General features: G+C 39.1%; 1 protein-coding gene across 4 annotated transcripts in view; it reads left to right on the top strand.

Annotated features, from left to right (window-relative positions):
• Window positions 1-12,319, top strand: part of LOC137958389 (THO complex subunit 2-like) — a 47,105-nt gene extending 34,786 nt beyond the window's left edge. For 3 of the 4 annotated variants that reach the window (XM_068805375.1, XM_068805373.1, XM_068805376.1), the window contains 6 exons: window positions 1,594-1,749; window positions 1,858-1,938; window positions 3,643-3,984; window positions 6,821-7,837; window positions 11,418-11,716; window positions 11,867-12,319. In XM_068805375.1, coding sequence (XP_068661476.1) covers window positions 1,594-1,749; window positions 1,858-1,938; window positions 3,643-3,984; window positions 6,821-7,837; window positions 11,418-11,716; window positions 11,867-11,936 — 1,965 coding nt within the window. In that variant the 3' untranslated portion in view covers window positions 11,937-12,319. The remainder of the gene's footprint in view (window positions 1-1,593; window positions 1,750-1,857; window positions 1,939-3,642; window positions 3,985-6,820; window positions 7,838-11,417; window positions 11,717-11,866) is intronic. The other variant, XM_068805374.1, reaches the window with a different exon arrangement.
• The last annotated feature ends 1,859 nt before the right edge of the window (window positions 12,320-14,178 follow it).

Below are 14,178 nucleotides of genomic sequence, written 5' to 3'. Positions count from 1 at the left end.
ATATTTTTTGGTTGTCGAAGTTGCAAGAAGCAAAGAAGGATTGGTGTTATCTCAAAGAAAGTATAACTGATTTGCTGGGAGCTAAACCGGTAGATACGCCGATGGAAGTTGGACTCAATTTGCACGATGACCAAAGTATAGAATCGAATGATAAAACATTGTATAGGAGACTGGTTGGGAAACTTATATATGCCACAATTACGCCCCCGGATATATATTTTGCAGTGAGTGTAGCAAGGTTGTTTATGGAACACCCACAGAAGATCCATCTCGAAGCAGCTCAGAGGATCTTGAGATATCTCAAGGGTGCAACAAGGAAAGGTCTTTTCTTTAAAAATAATGGTCACTTGAAAATTGAGGTTTTCTTTAATGCAGATTATGCTGGGTCAAAGCTAGACAGAATATCAACTATAAGCTACTGTGTCTTTTTGGGTAGCAACTTAATCATCTAGAAGAGTAAGAAGTTGAATGTGGTAGCTAGATCCTACGTAGAAGCAGAATACAGAACTATGACACATAGTGTTAGCGTGCTCATGTAGGTGAGATCGGTTTCTAAGGAGTTAGGCTTCCATCATAATGAATCCATGACTATGTTTTGTGATAACCAACAATCCAGTTTTTCATGAGAGGACAAAACACGTAGAGGTAGATTGTCATTTTATTAGAGATACTGTGATGAAGAAAGATGTGATCACCCCTTATGTTCTATCGGCTGATCAACTTGGAGATGTTTTTACTAAGGCATTAGGAAAGTATGAATTCATGATCTTCTGTGATAAGTTGGGGGTTTGTTCAACATGTTTGATTTAGCCTATTTAAAATTTTTTATATTCATAGGCAGAGTAGAATGGGGGTTATAGGGCAAGAAGTGTTTTCTATGTAAGAGGGGCATTTTTGTAGTTTCTGTAATTTATGACTTAAAACCCTATAAATAGCATTGGGGGTTTCTGTAATTATGACTTAAAACCTAATAAATAGCATTGGTCATGCACAACCCCTAACGCAGCTCATTCAGAGGTTTGCCTCCTTTTTTCTCTTTTTCCTCTCTTTCTCTCTCTTCCTCTTCTCTCTCTCTAGGTTTTCACACTTTTTACAGTATATATCTTCCGTCACTTTTGATAAGATACAGAACTCTTAAAAATTCAATAAATGTTGCTGGATACATGATACTTATTTCAGATTGAGCAAACTGTAAGTTATACCAGTTCAGTCATTTTGATTCAATTGCTTAGTAGTTCAGTATCTCTGTAAATCCATTCATTTTGGAAGATGGGAAGTAGTTTGGTTAGTGAAGTTCTATTTCATGCAAAAATGTGCACATAAGAATTCCTGTAAGTTAACCATGTGCACTCGACGAAAAAGGACCATAACTGTGGTCCAGTGGTACCTAACTGCTGTCTTTATTTTCATGCGTTCAACCAAAACTTTGATCTTCTGGTTTCTGGCTGTTGGTTTGCTGGTTTCATAGAGACATTTCAGTAAAATGAAATATTTAGTTCCTTTGCAGCTAATATTTAGCAATCTCTTTTGTGTTCAAATAACGTTAGAAAATGTTTTTGAGGAATTAACACACTCTTCTTGCTTTTATGGAAGGTACACTGGAAATGGAATACGAGAATTACTAAACTACTGATACAATGTTTGGAGTCGAATGAGTACATGGAAATACGGAATGCTTTGATAATGCTCACAAAAATTTCCAGTGTTTTTCCTGTTACTCGAAAAAGTGGGATCAATCTTGAAAAACGGGTAAAAATTTAAAATGTTCTTTATTTAGATGAAATTCAAGAAATTGTAATTAGCACTCATCTTTGTCATCATGTGTATGCATAAAATTTCAACTGTCTTTCTTTCCAGGTTGCTAAGATTAAGGGGGATGAGAGGGAAGATCTGAAGGTATTGGCTACAGGTGTTGCTGCTGCATTAGCTTCCCGGAAGGTGAATTTTAGCTAATGAAAACTCTTTATGTTTGGATTTGTGCTAGGGAGCTCTTTGGATAAACTATTGTCTTTCTATGCGAAATTAAACTGCTTTCAAAACTTTATTTTTCATTTAGAGTCTAGCCGGATGGAGAGGGCTGGGTGGTTGAAACTTGTGTTGTCAGGCTTGGAGGGGTCTGGCCAGCTGCAGCAGGTTCAACTGGACAGTCCCTTGTGCAGGTCTGAAACTAAAAAACCCAGTATGTGCATGTATATGCGTGTTTGTGGGTGGGTTTGGGGGGGGGGGGGGGGGGGTTTACGTGGCAGTTGGGTGCACGAGGGCTCCTCTGCTGTGGAAGCCCCTTCCCTCTCTTTTAGTTTTATCCCAATTATAGTCTCACCTATTACCTCACCAGTTTCAACTGCTCTGTTTTGTTGTTGAACTGGACCTGCCAACTTTACTGGGCCGATGTTTGGCTCAGTTCTGACGACATTAGGTGAAAGGGGATCCTGTTTGCTCATATTATTACTCATGAAATGTGAGATATTCTGAGTGGACTAAAGCTCTTTGTCCAAAAATTGTCTTCTCCTCTGCTAGTCAAAGGTGACTTAGCAAATGTTATGTCTTGGGTTAAGAGGAAATCATTGCCTCCAAGGACATTAGGCTACTTTTATTATGAAATATCAGATATTGTTGCCTCTCAGACTATATTGTTGTCTTCAAGCCCATTCCTTGTGAATCTTATGGTTTGTTAGATCAAATATATAAGTAAGGAGTTTCCTGAGAGCTTGTTTTCCTGAGCACTCCTTACCTTTGGAAACAATCTTTTCTGTAATTTTGTGGTCATTTCCCCTTGTAACATGTGTTCTGCTTTAATTCTCTCATGAATAGGGGTTATCACCATTTCTAAAGAAAATATCCTCTTGAAAAAGAAACTTTTATCATAGCTTTATTTCTGTTTTTCTTTTGCACTGTTAGTTTCTTTTAAAGTTGATATGATGTTTGTGAATTGTTTGCATTTTTGTGCTAAAAAGTTGCTGAAATTTTCTCAAAAAAAACAAAAAAGTTGCTGAAAACTTTTGGTATTAATTAATCCAACATTTTCAATAAGTTTATAACCTGCATAAGCTAACCAGGACGTAGGTTTCTAATCCAATTTCAAGCTAAACCAACCATAGACTTATGGAAAAGACTTCACAAATCTTGGCATTTGTATGGTTAATTGCCTCTCCATTTTATAGAGATTATCATGGTAAGTTCTTGATGCCAAAATCTGAAGGAATAATTATGATAACTTCATTGCATGTTTTTGTAGAAAGAATCTCATCAAAGAGGTTATTCCGCAATGAAGGTTTCGAAGTTCTGGAATAATTTTGCTTTGCTGATATGGCAATAAAACTATTCCATTTAAAAAAAAAATAATGTTGAAAGAAATGGGTTTGATAGTCTGGGAAAGGCTGTTGCATTTTGGTTGTTTGATATTCTGGGAAAGTTACATTTTCTTTGCATGCAATCTTTGCCTTGTCCGAGACACTTTTTTTTTCTAATTTTTTTTTCGTGTGTGTGTGTGTGCGTTAAAATGTAAAAATGTAGAAAAATCTTGATTCAGATGCTTCACTCCTCAACTCAGGTTTCATTAACTCCATTTGGCACTGAAATTTTGGTTCTTTAACTCTGGATGCATATTTATAAAACCACACTCATTTTTTCTTTGAATTGCAGAGTTCATGGGTCTCAGAAGAAGAATTTTGCATGGGGCAGGTTGATTTGAAGCCTGGAATGCCAAATGGTTCTACTCTCATCGTTCCTTCTGGTGAGAATTTGGGCCTTAAGAGTCATGCATCCCAATCAGAATCAGCTAGTGGAGTACCCCGACCAAAACCTGTGGATGTGAGGTTAGATAGGTCTGAAAGCACTGCCCTGAAACCTGATTCTGGACAAGGGAAAACAAGGAGTGGAACATTAATCAATGGAAGTGACGTTCAATCAGTTATGCTTCCAAGTAAAGGAGCAACCGATGAAAATATGACAAAGATCTACCCTAAGACGTCTGGGGAAGCTGAGGTGAACCTTTAAAGTGTACTCATGATTTTCATTAAAAAATTTATTCTTGCGGTTTTCATCCAAAAAAAAAAAGAAGTTTTGGGCTGTCTTGGTTCTGATATCCATTGCCTTGGGGACCAAAAACCAGGATTTGCTTGAAACAGTTGGATCATGAAGACTGCCTCTTTCTCTTTTCCTCATGATTTTCTTTGTGCTTTTTTTTTCAATTATAAGTGTGAAGTTTTACAATAGGACAAAAATGCCCCTCAATACTCAAAATTACATATCTCCTAAAATACATGTCTAAATTGAATGAAAATTTAACTAGAGATAAAATAAGACATTCTCTATCTAATAGCCATACTATAAGAGAAAAATGTGATATTGAAAATCTAAGAAATGACCAAAATACCCTGAACTTGTATTTTAACACTCCCCCTCAAGCTGGAGACTAGATATCAAACAATCCCAGCTTGTCACTAAAGGATACATGTTCACATCTCCCCAAAGACTTGGTAAATTTATCTCCCAATTGGTCTGAAGACTTTACATAAGAAGTTACCACCTTCCCCTGCATAACTGCATCTCTAATGAAGTGGCAGTCAACCTCTATATGTTTCGTTCTCTCATGGAATACAAGGTTGCTGGCAATAAAAATGGTTGCCTGGTTAGCACAATTTTTAACCATAGGGTCATGTAACATAAAACCAAACTCAAGAAGCACAAACTTAATCCACATAAGCTCATTAATTGTATGAGCCATTGCTTGATACTCGGTCTCTGCACTAGACTTAGCCACAACTGTCCGTTTCTTATTTTTTCAACTTATCAGGTTGCCTCCAGCAAAACAACAGTAGCCTGATGTAGAACGTCTATCCATCTTACACCTAGCATAATTGGCATAAGAATACCCCGAGTACATCAATTTTCCCATTATGAGTATACAGAAAACCTTTTCCAGGTGTACCCTTCAAGTACTTCAAGATCCTCTGAGCAACTTCTAAATGGATTTTTTGAGGATTTTCCATGAACTGGCTCACAACAAATGAAATATCCGGCCTGGTAACTATAGCATAGATCAGTTTACCTACTATCCGTCAGTATTGAGTTTTATCCTTGAGTGTAGGACCCTGGGTGTCATGTAGATTATGATTAACTTCCATGGGGTGTCTATAGGTTTAGCACCTAATAAACCATACTCATGTAACATATCCAATATATATTTTCTCTGAGAAAGAACAATACCTCGCTTGCTACGAGCGACTTCAATGCCAAGGAAGTACTTGAGAGAGCCCAAATCCTTTGTCTGAAAATGTGTGGCCAGATATTGTTTAACTTCTGTAATACCATCAAGATCATCACCAGATAACACAATGTCATCTACATAGACAACCAAAACCATCATATCAGTCTTCCTTTTAAGTAGGAACATAAAATGATCACAATGACTCCTATAAAACCCAAATTATAGTACCACATCACTAAACTTTTCAAACCAGGCCCGTGGACTCTGTTTAAATCAATAAATAGCCTTCTGTAGCTTACACCTTTTTTGTTTGCCCCTGAGCAACATACCCAGGAGGTTGCTCCATATACACTTCCTCATGTTGATCACCATATAAAAAGGCATTCTTCACATCGAGTTGAAAGAGAGGCCAACCCTTATTAATAGCCACAGATATTAAGATACCACCCGAAGTAAGTCGGGCCACAGGAGAGAATGTCTCAAGGACATCAACTCCAAAAGTCTGCATATACCCTTTTGCTACCAGCCGAGCTCCTTTAGTGGTAAGCTGTGATTGTTTGATATCTACTCTCCAGCTTGAGGGGGAGTGTTAAAACACAAGTTCAGGGGTATTTTAACAATAAGCATGGACTATATTGATTTCTCTTTTTGATGTTTTTCTTGTTGTGTTGGTCAAAATGCATCAGTATTTAGTGTTTACAAATATTCTGCTCATCATGAATATCAGAGGATCGTCATGCTATGTCAAGGGTGTTGAAATGTATACTTCTTCATTTTTACAGATCATTTTCTTGTTTCAACTCTTGTTGGTCTTATTTAAGTCTATCTTCACGCGTTCCTGGCTTATTTTTATACTGATAGAATGGTGGTATGATGTGGTAGTCCATAACTTCATTAATGGTGGAAGTATGTTTTGTTGAGCGACAACATCATCTTATATCAAATGATTAATAGTTGTAAATGTGAACACATTTTAGTAAAACAGTATCATCAGCCTAGAAAGTCAATTGTGATGACATGAGAAAAGCATTGTTTTTTATTTGCTTACAGATCAAAGATGATGTTACTCTGGATATAATTTACTCATAATTCCTCTTACTATTTCATGGGTGAGTTAATCATAGTAAATCTGGGCCTTTAATTTCTTTTTATAACATTATGTTGTAGCCGATTTTTTCTTCTCTGTATTTAAGTTAAGAAAGCATTTGATCATCTTTATGTCATTTAAATCAGTATTAAATAACCTCTTTCCAAAAGAAATATTAAATTGCTTGGAGATTGATTAAATTATTGATAGTTGTGACTTTTTTTTGGATGACAGTACTAAATTTGTATGTTCATGCATTTTATTTCATTGTGGAATTTATATACTAAACTTTGTATTTGTTCTTTTCCATCAAGCATAAGAATTTTTTTAACTTGTTTCTTGATGTTTTTTGCATTTTTAAAGAGAGGAGTATTCTTGTACTTAACTTGCTAAAATTGCCATGTGTTTTTCATGATGTGTTGCATTTGGGGTGGCTTGCATTTTTTAACTTGCCATGATGTTTTTCATGAAAGCCTTGCTTTTGTTTATTTCTTTTATACCTGAGTTTGTTTCTCCTCTTTCAGCAGGCAAAGCCTCAGGTCAAACGTGCCAATCAGGCAGGTTCTCTTCATAAACAGCCAAAGCAGGAGCAGTCTAAGGATGACTTTAAATCTGGAAAGTCTGTTGGTAGAAGTACAGGGGGGCTTAGTGCTTCCACTAGTGAGCGGGAGATCTTGGAGGGTATGCAAGGTGGAATTACCAGTGCTTCTGTTGCCCCTACAAATGGTGGAAATATCTCTGGTTTGATGAAACCTTTGGCTAAGATAACTGAATCAAGGGTGTCAACTGAAAGGGATGTTTTTGATCATTCCTCTAGACCCATCCAATCTCTAGATGATTCCTTTGCTCCAAAAGTCGCAGAAAAGCAACAGAAGAGGGGTAGTCCCACTCTGGAGCAAGATAGGGTTAGCAAACGTAGAAAGGGGGAAGCAGAATTGAAAGATGTGGAAGACAGAGAGAGAAGTCTGGATTCGCGACTAACTGAAAAACCTCATTCTGCAGATACTGAAAAATCTGGAAGTAATGATCAAAATCTTAACAGGCCAGCATTAGAAAGGTCCAAAGATAAGGGTAGTGAAAGATATGATAGAGAGCATGAGAGGTCAAGAGATCGGTCAATGGAGAGACATGGAAGAGAACGCTCCATGGAAAGAGGGCAGGATAAAGGTCCTGAAAGGAATGTTGACAAGCATAAGGAGGACCGCAGTAAAGATGATCGCAGTACCAAAGCTCGGTATACTGAAACTTTAGTTGAAAAATCACATTTTGATGATCGATTTCATGGGCAAAGTTTGCCGCCTCCACCACCATTACCACCCAATGTTGTGCCACAATCTGTCAATGTTAGCAGAAGAGATGAAGAAGCTGATAGAAGGGTAGGGACTAACAGACACATGCAGCGTCTTTCTCCTAGACATGAAGAGAAGGAGCGGAGAAGATCAGAGGAGAATTTGATGCTCTCACAGGATGACTCCAAGCGTAGGAGAGAGGATGACTTTCGAGAGAGAAAGAGGGATGAGCGTGAGAGTTTGTCAGTGAAGGTACCTCTTCAGAAGATATCTGCTGAAACTTGTTATTGCTAATGTGGCAACTAAACCTTTGGTGTGACATGCAACTTTATAAAGTCTATATGTTTTACTGGATTAGAACTTGCTATACAGGAACTCTTTGGTGTGCCCTTAGTAGGTATGACAATGTGCAGGTTTTTTGAACCTGACATAATCAGTCCCTGCCCAGTCCGTAAAAGGAGGTCCACTTCTTGATGATATTCCTATTCTTTCCTCATCGCACCATGACAAACCAAACTGATCCTGCTTCTTCCTATGAACTAGTACATGGCATGACCCACTTTGCTTTGGTTCTGTCCAACCTGTTTTTTGGGCATATTTCTAGAGTTTTCTTGGAGAGCATTGTCTGTAAGTCCGAAAGCAGTGACTATCTTATGGTGCATTTAGTAAACATTTTGAGCCCTTGATACTGACCTAGCTGGTTAAAGTTTTGTGTATTTACTAATAAAATATTTTAGCATGTAGAAAATTTAAATGTGTTTAACATATCCTACTTCTGCATCATTTGTTTTTTACATGTATAACAGGTTTTGTGATAATTGCAAATGGTTAATTTTTTTCATTTGTCATAGCCTCTTCTGGGCTATGTTGTGTTTGGCCTCATGACTTCTCTGTATTGCTCTATCATTTTGCTAGTTTTCTCACCAGTTTGGCTTTCTTTCAAGTCTTTTTCCACCACTTTTGTTCGTGTTTGTTTCATCTTTATTCTATTTGTGCCAGCATTTCTACTGCCACTGAAAAACTTTTCTTACTATGCCCTGGATCTATGTGAAACATGTTTGTTCGAAATTACATGCAGGGGTATTTTGGCCAATTTACTACTTTAGTGGTTAATTTTATTTATGTAATATTATTCTGCATGTTAAATTATATCAGTGGTTAAATTTTCATGTACATAGGATGTGTAGTTAGGGAGATATAAGGAGATTAGGGTTTATTAAGTGTATAGGGGCATTTTTGAAATTTGTAACTCAAAACACTTATTTAAGAAGTCTGGGAATTTGTGCACAGTTCCCAACAAAGCCTTTCCAGGCTCTTCAGAAAATTTTTCTTCTCTTCTTTCACCCAAATCTTGATCTTCACAATGTTAAAATACCTCTCCTTCTTACCTTTGTCTATATAAAGTCTTTTTTAATGTGAGCACTATTCATTACTGATTTTTCCTAGTTTTGCTGCGCATCCACCCGTGCCTTCCTATTTTATACCAAATTCTTCTTTTAATGATTCTTTTCAATTTCAAAAAATGATACTTATTCGCTATCCAACATTATGCTCCAGATCATTGCTCGCATCCTAGCTCTGTCGTCTTAAGGTTATTCTTCCCACCATCATCCATTACGGTCAAAATGCTTTTGTTTGTGGCCGAGACATTCTCGATTTCGCCATGCCCACTCATGAGATTATTGATCACTTCGTCAAGTTGGGCCTCCCCTGTTTTGTCCTCAAACTTGACCTTGAAAAGACTTTTGACCGAGTGAGTTGGTCCCTCCTGGATGATATTTTACAGTGCATTGGCTTATGTGATAGATGGAGATTTTAGATTCATAGTTGCATCTCTTCGGCCTCATACTCTCTACTTCACAATGATACTATTTGTGGCTTCTTCTATGGTTTTCGTGGCATTTGGCAAGGAGACCCCCTCTCCCCACTGCTTTTCAATATCATTGCAGAGTACCTGTTGTCTTGGACTAGAGTTGCTTCGATATTCCTCTGTTGCAGTTTTCTGATGACACTATTTGCTTCAATACTGACACCCTCGATCAAATACACAATATTAAAGCCATCATTGGCCTATTTGAGATCACTTCTAGTTAGATGATTAACTGGAGGAAGACGACTATTATGGATTTCCATATTGACCCCCCTCTCTTGTAACTTATGACAGACACTCGGGGTTACTCGATCGCATCTCTCCCATCCTCCTACCTCAGACTCCCTCTTATTGACTGCAGACCACAGATGGGGGACTCTGGGCCCCTGTTATTGAAAGGCTTGAACGGCGGCTATCTACTTGGAAGGGTAGGCTTCTCTCCAAAGTTGGCAGATTGACTTTGAGTGCCTTTCATGTGCCCCTCTCTGTACCAACTGGAAAGCGATTGCTCAGATATCCACTCCATCCCTTCTCTCCCCACCCCCCCCCCCCTTTCCTGCGGATACCCCTCTTGGCCACTTTTAACTCAACTTTTATGGCAATGATTTTGGGAATCCTGGGATGGCAAGTTTCGATATGGTGATCTTCGACCCAGGAGGTTCAGCTATTATCTCCTACTCTGGACCACTCGGCATTACTGACTCGACCATGGCAGAACTCTCGGGCCTTCGCATCTTTCATAATCATTTCAGTGGTCCACTCATTGTGGAAGGGGACTCCAAGGTGGTCATTGGCAGCTATTTCTTGATATTATGGACTCTGTTTCCTCTATTCCTTGCTCCTGGTCTCATATACCATTTCAAAAAAAAAAAAATTCTGCTCCATATCTAACACGATTAAGTTGGTCATGCAATTCCAGTAAACCTACCAAAGAATGGATACCCTTGAGTTTCATCCTGCCACAACTTTGTGACAATTTCCTAACAACCCATTTGTTGGTGGTGTATTCTGGAACAGCCATAAATGGTGATGCTAATATGATAGTTGGTGTATTCTAGAACAACCCACTCATGATATGAAGCTTTCTTTTCCAAAAATATAGTGGATCTCATATGGGAGTTGTGTTCACTGCTGGATGCATCAGATTATATGGTGGGCCTGTATGCCCATCAAGCCCTAATGGGACCCATTTGAATTGTAAAAAATAATTTTTTTATTTTATTTTATTTTATTTTTTCTGATTTTTACGAATCTGTTACCGATTTAGTCAGTTTTTCTCCCCTTCACCCTCCCCGTTCTTCTTCTCCTTCTCAGGGCTTCTTCTTTCTTCTTCTTCCCAATTCTTCTTCGTTCTTCTCTATTTTCTCATCCTTTCTCTTTCTAATTCCAGCAACATAGCCTGCTGATCGACTATCAGCCATGTTAATTAAAATCATTGTAATCGTCCCACATCATTATGCCTACCAGTGGCTTTAATAAGCAATAGGATGTGGCCCCTATAAATGCCCGAGTTACAAATTTTGTTACCTTGGATTGCCTACATTTCTGTACATGATGCTTTTTAGAGAGCTCTGCTATGTTAGCATGACTTAGGTTTCATTAGTTCTAACTACGCCAGCCTTTCATGATCCTTAAAAAGGATGGATAATAAAGCCTGCCTTTAGTGTACTTATTTGTGTCTGAAGGGGTATTGGATAGGTGAGCCACCTTTTCAGAAACCTGTAGCTGACTTTTCTTTCGAAGTGATCTAACAACATCATGAGTGGTAAAAATTCAGACTTTACTGGTAAACCATGAAAGATTAGAATTTTTTATGTGGCCATGGGGTTTTTGTGCTTTCTGGATATACTCTTCTTTCTGTAACTGGTTGATGTGCTCGTTTTAGCTTAAAGAAAGTGCCCTGAAGCATTACCGTCATCTTTAACCCGATCCTACTTTCTTTCTCCTATCAATTTTTTACAGGTTGAGGAGAGGGACAGGGATAAGGGAAGTAATATGAAGGAGGACTTGGATACCGGTGCATCAAAAAGGCGAAAACTTAAAAAAGAGCACTTACCATCAGCAGAAGGAGGTGGAGAATATTCATTAGCACCACCATCTACTTCTCTTGCGATGGGAATCTTACCACAACCTTATGAGGGAAGGGATAGAGGAGAAAGGAAGGGGGCTATAGTGCAGCGGCAAGCTTACATGGACGAACCTGTACCCAGGATGCATGGCAAGGAAGCTTCTGGGAAGATCCCTCGTCGTGATACTGACCAGTATGCCTTTTACCATCAAGTCTATCTTTGAGAAAATAAATGTTTGGTGTTTTTGCCATTTGCTTGAAAACTATCTTAGATACACTGCACATTACCATTTTAGGATGCACGATTCATTGTTCCACCACGTTTTCTATGTTTTGTAACCAGGATGTATGAACGGGAATGGGAGGACGAGAAGCGGCAGAGAGCTGAAGTGAAGCGAAGACACAGGAAGTAACTCTTCGAGGAACTTTCTGTTGTGGAAGTAAGTAACTTACTCCGTGGACCTCACCTTGGCTGGTGATCAGAATTCAAAAGGTGGCGACGACGCATGTCTTGCTGAGGAACTCAGTTCTTGGTGCTGCTAAAGTGTTTCTTTGGGGTCTTTATGTGTAAATCTTATTTGGGTCTGTTATTGATAGGCATCAATCCAAAATTTGTCTTACAGGAACATGAAACAATCAACTACTAGGGCGATGTAATTGAAGATCAACTAGATATAGTTCCTGTTCTGTGATCTGATGTATTCTTAAAAGCATATGAAAATGTAAAAAACTCAGAAATCTTTCATTTCATGATCGACCTGTAATTTAAAATGGTATCAAGAAGAATTAGCCAGACTTCAAGCTGTGTCAAAGTGCAGATTTATAGAGACGGGAGATTATCCCGAAAGTCGCGATATTCTAGATAAGGGTAAAGCTATGGTTAGGAATCTGGGTGTTTGATTCAGGAACAAAAAATCATTTCATGAAGAGTCTAGGCATGACTGTAGGTTGTCTGGGGTACTGTATCGCACAGAATCCCGTCACACGACTCTGTGAGTACTAGCTGATACGTCGGATGCCCGTCTCTAGGATTTGTGAAGGAAAAGAGGTTTTTCTCTAGTTAATATCGTAAGACCTGCATAGCAGTGGCGTCTCATCAATTTGCAAGTTGGGGGTGGCTCTATCTTGCTGTTCCAACTTTTTAAAGCTTAGGGACAGGGACAAAGGCTCTAAGCATGGGGGAGAAGATAGGCAGAAGTTTCTACCTTCTATTTCTACCGATTTAGAGATTCACACAAGCAGGAGAGGCTCGTCGTCTCTTCTCGGAGAAGATTGGATATATCCTGCCTTTTAAAAATAAAATAATTTTTAAGATTTTAAAATTAAAATTTTAGTGGAAGAAACCTATTTAAAACTAACCCCTAAATTTCATAAAATGCATAAAATAACACAGACTTTAATATCACAATCGACATGAATCTTACAATTTGCAATCACCATAAGGTAGAAGCCAATCTATCATCTGTTTTGGCAGAAACCGAGCCTATCATTTATAGAACAAAACATCTCTTAGTAGTCAACTTCGAGCAGCAGCCCAAGCATACTGAGGCCGACACAGTATCTAACACATCTCAGTCGGTGTGCTCGACAGTGATCTCATGCTGGTCTTATTCCTCGCCTCCTCGGAGCCCTTGTAGAGAACTCCATGAGCAGACCCAAAGCTCATATCCTTCGGACATTCGGAGCTCTGCATGGCCACTGTATGGGCCCTAAGCTTGTCTCTACTGTCAACCCGTCCTTCCGACGCACTCCGACACAGGAAGTCCTTGATCATCTGTCCCTTGGATCCTTTCCGGAAGAATGACTTCTTGACTGCAACTTTGTCGTTGTGTTCGTTAGTGCGGGTACTGGAGTCGGCTTGACGGGTCTTTAGGAGCTCGATCTAATGGTCCAATTGGTCTCCTCCCCTTGGTCGATTCACTACTGTTCCCCACGGGCTTCTCGAACTTGATCTCATAGCTGTCAGTTTTACAGGCGTCCGCAGTTCAGATTCGACGGGCCCAACATGTCGTTTCGGTTCCGCCGGCATTACAGTTCAACGCGTCTGATCATTCATTCATAAACGCTGATCGCTTAGGCTCAACGGACGCTGGGGGGTCCATCTCTTGGACTGATTATGGGTCCTTCCTTGCTGATTTACCTGACGTGGCAGTTATACAGGGAGTCCCTTATCCAAACGGTTTTGAAAAACAGTAAATACGCGTTAACAAACTCATTTATCTACTTTGTGTTTCCTAATTTAACATGTTTCGAATCAAGCTCGAGTGCAGTGCCACCACCAGCACCCCCATCGCCACCACAACAGCCACCAGTGCCAGTGCTGGTGCCGGTTGGGCTTCGATTCCTTGCCTGTTGTGATAGAGAATAATGGAGTTTTCGAAACCTGCACCTTCAACTAACTATTTTCTATGTTATGTTCTTTCAGGGGTAGTAAATAGTCGGAAGAAGATACCAATGGCTCAGATGCTTTTCACACGTATTGGAAAAAGCTTGCAGTCCAACCCAACCACAAAGTCCAAAAAGCGCGATATTTCAAAGTACGCAAGCTGTTTTTAAGGTCGTGAAATTCTCCAATAGAAACCAGACGCGTGTCTCAGTGCCCAATCGTCAGAAAACTGTAATCACATGTGAACAAAAGGAAAAATCTGCCTAGTT

The sequence above is a fragment of the Aristolochia californica genome, unplaced genomic scaffold, assembly GCF_029961685.1.
Source record: "Aristolochia californica isolate CCGP_79_NKW_82.1479 unplaced genomic scaffold, dmAriCali1.0.hap1 SCAF_3, whole genome shotgun sequence".
NCBI lineage: Eukaryota > Viridiplantae > Streptophyta > Magnoliopsida > Piperales > Aristolochiaceae > Aristolochia > Aristolochia californica.
Note: the sequence above shows the minus strand (reverse complement) of the source record. Positions and strands in the feature narration are given on the sequence as shown.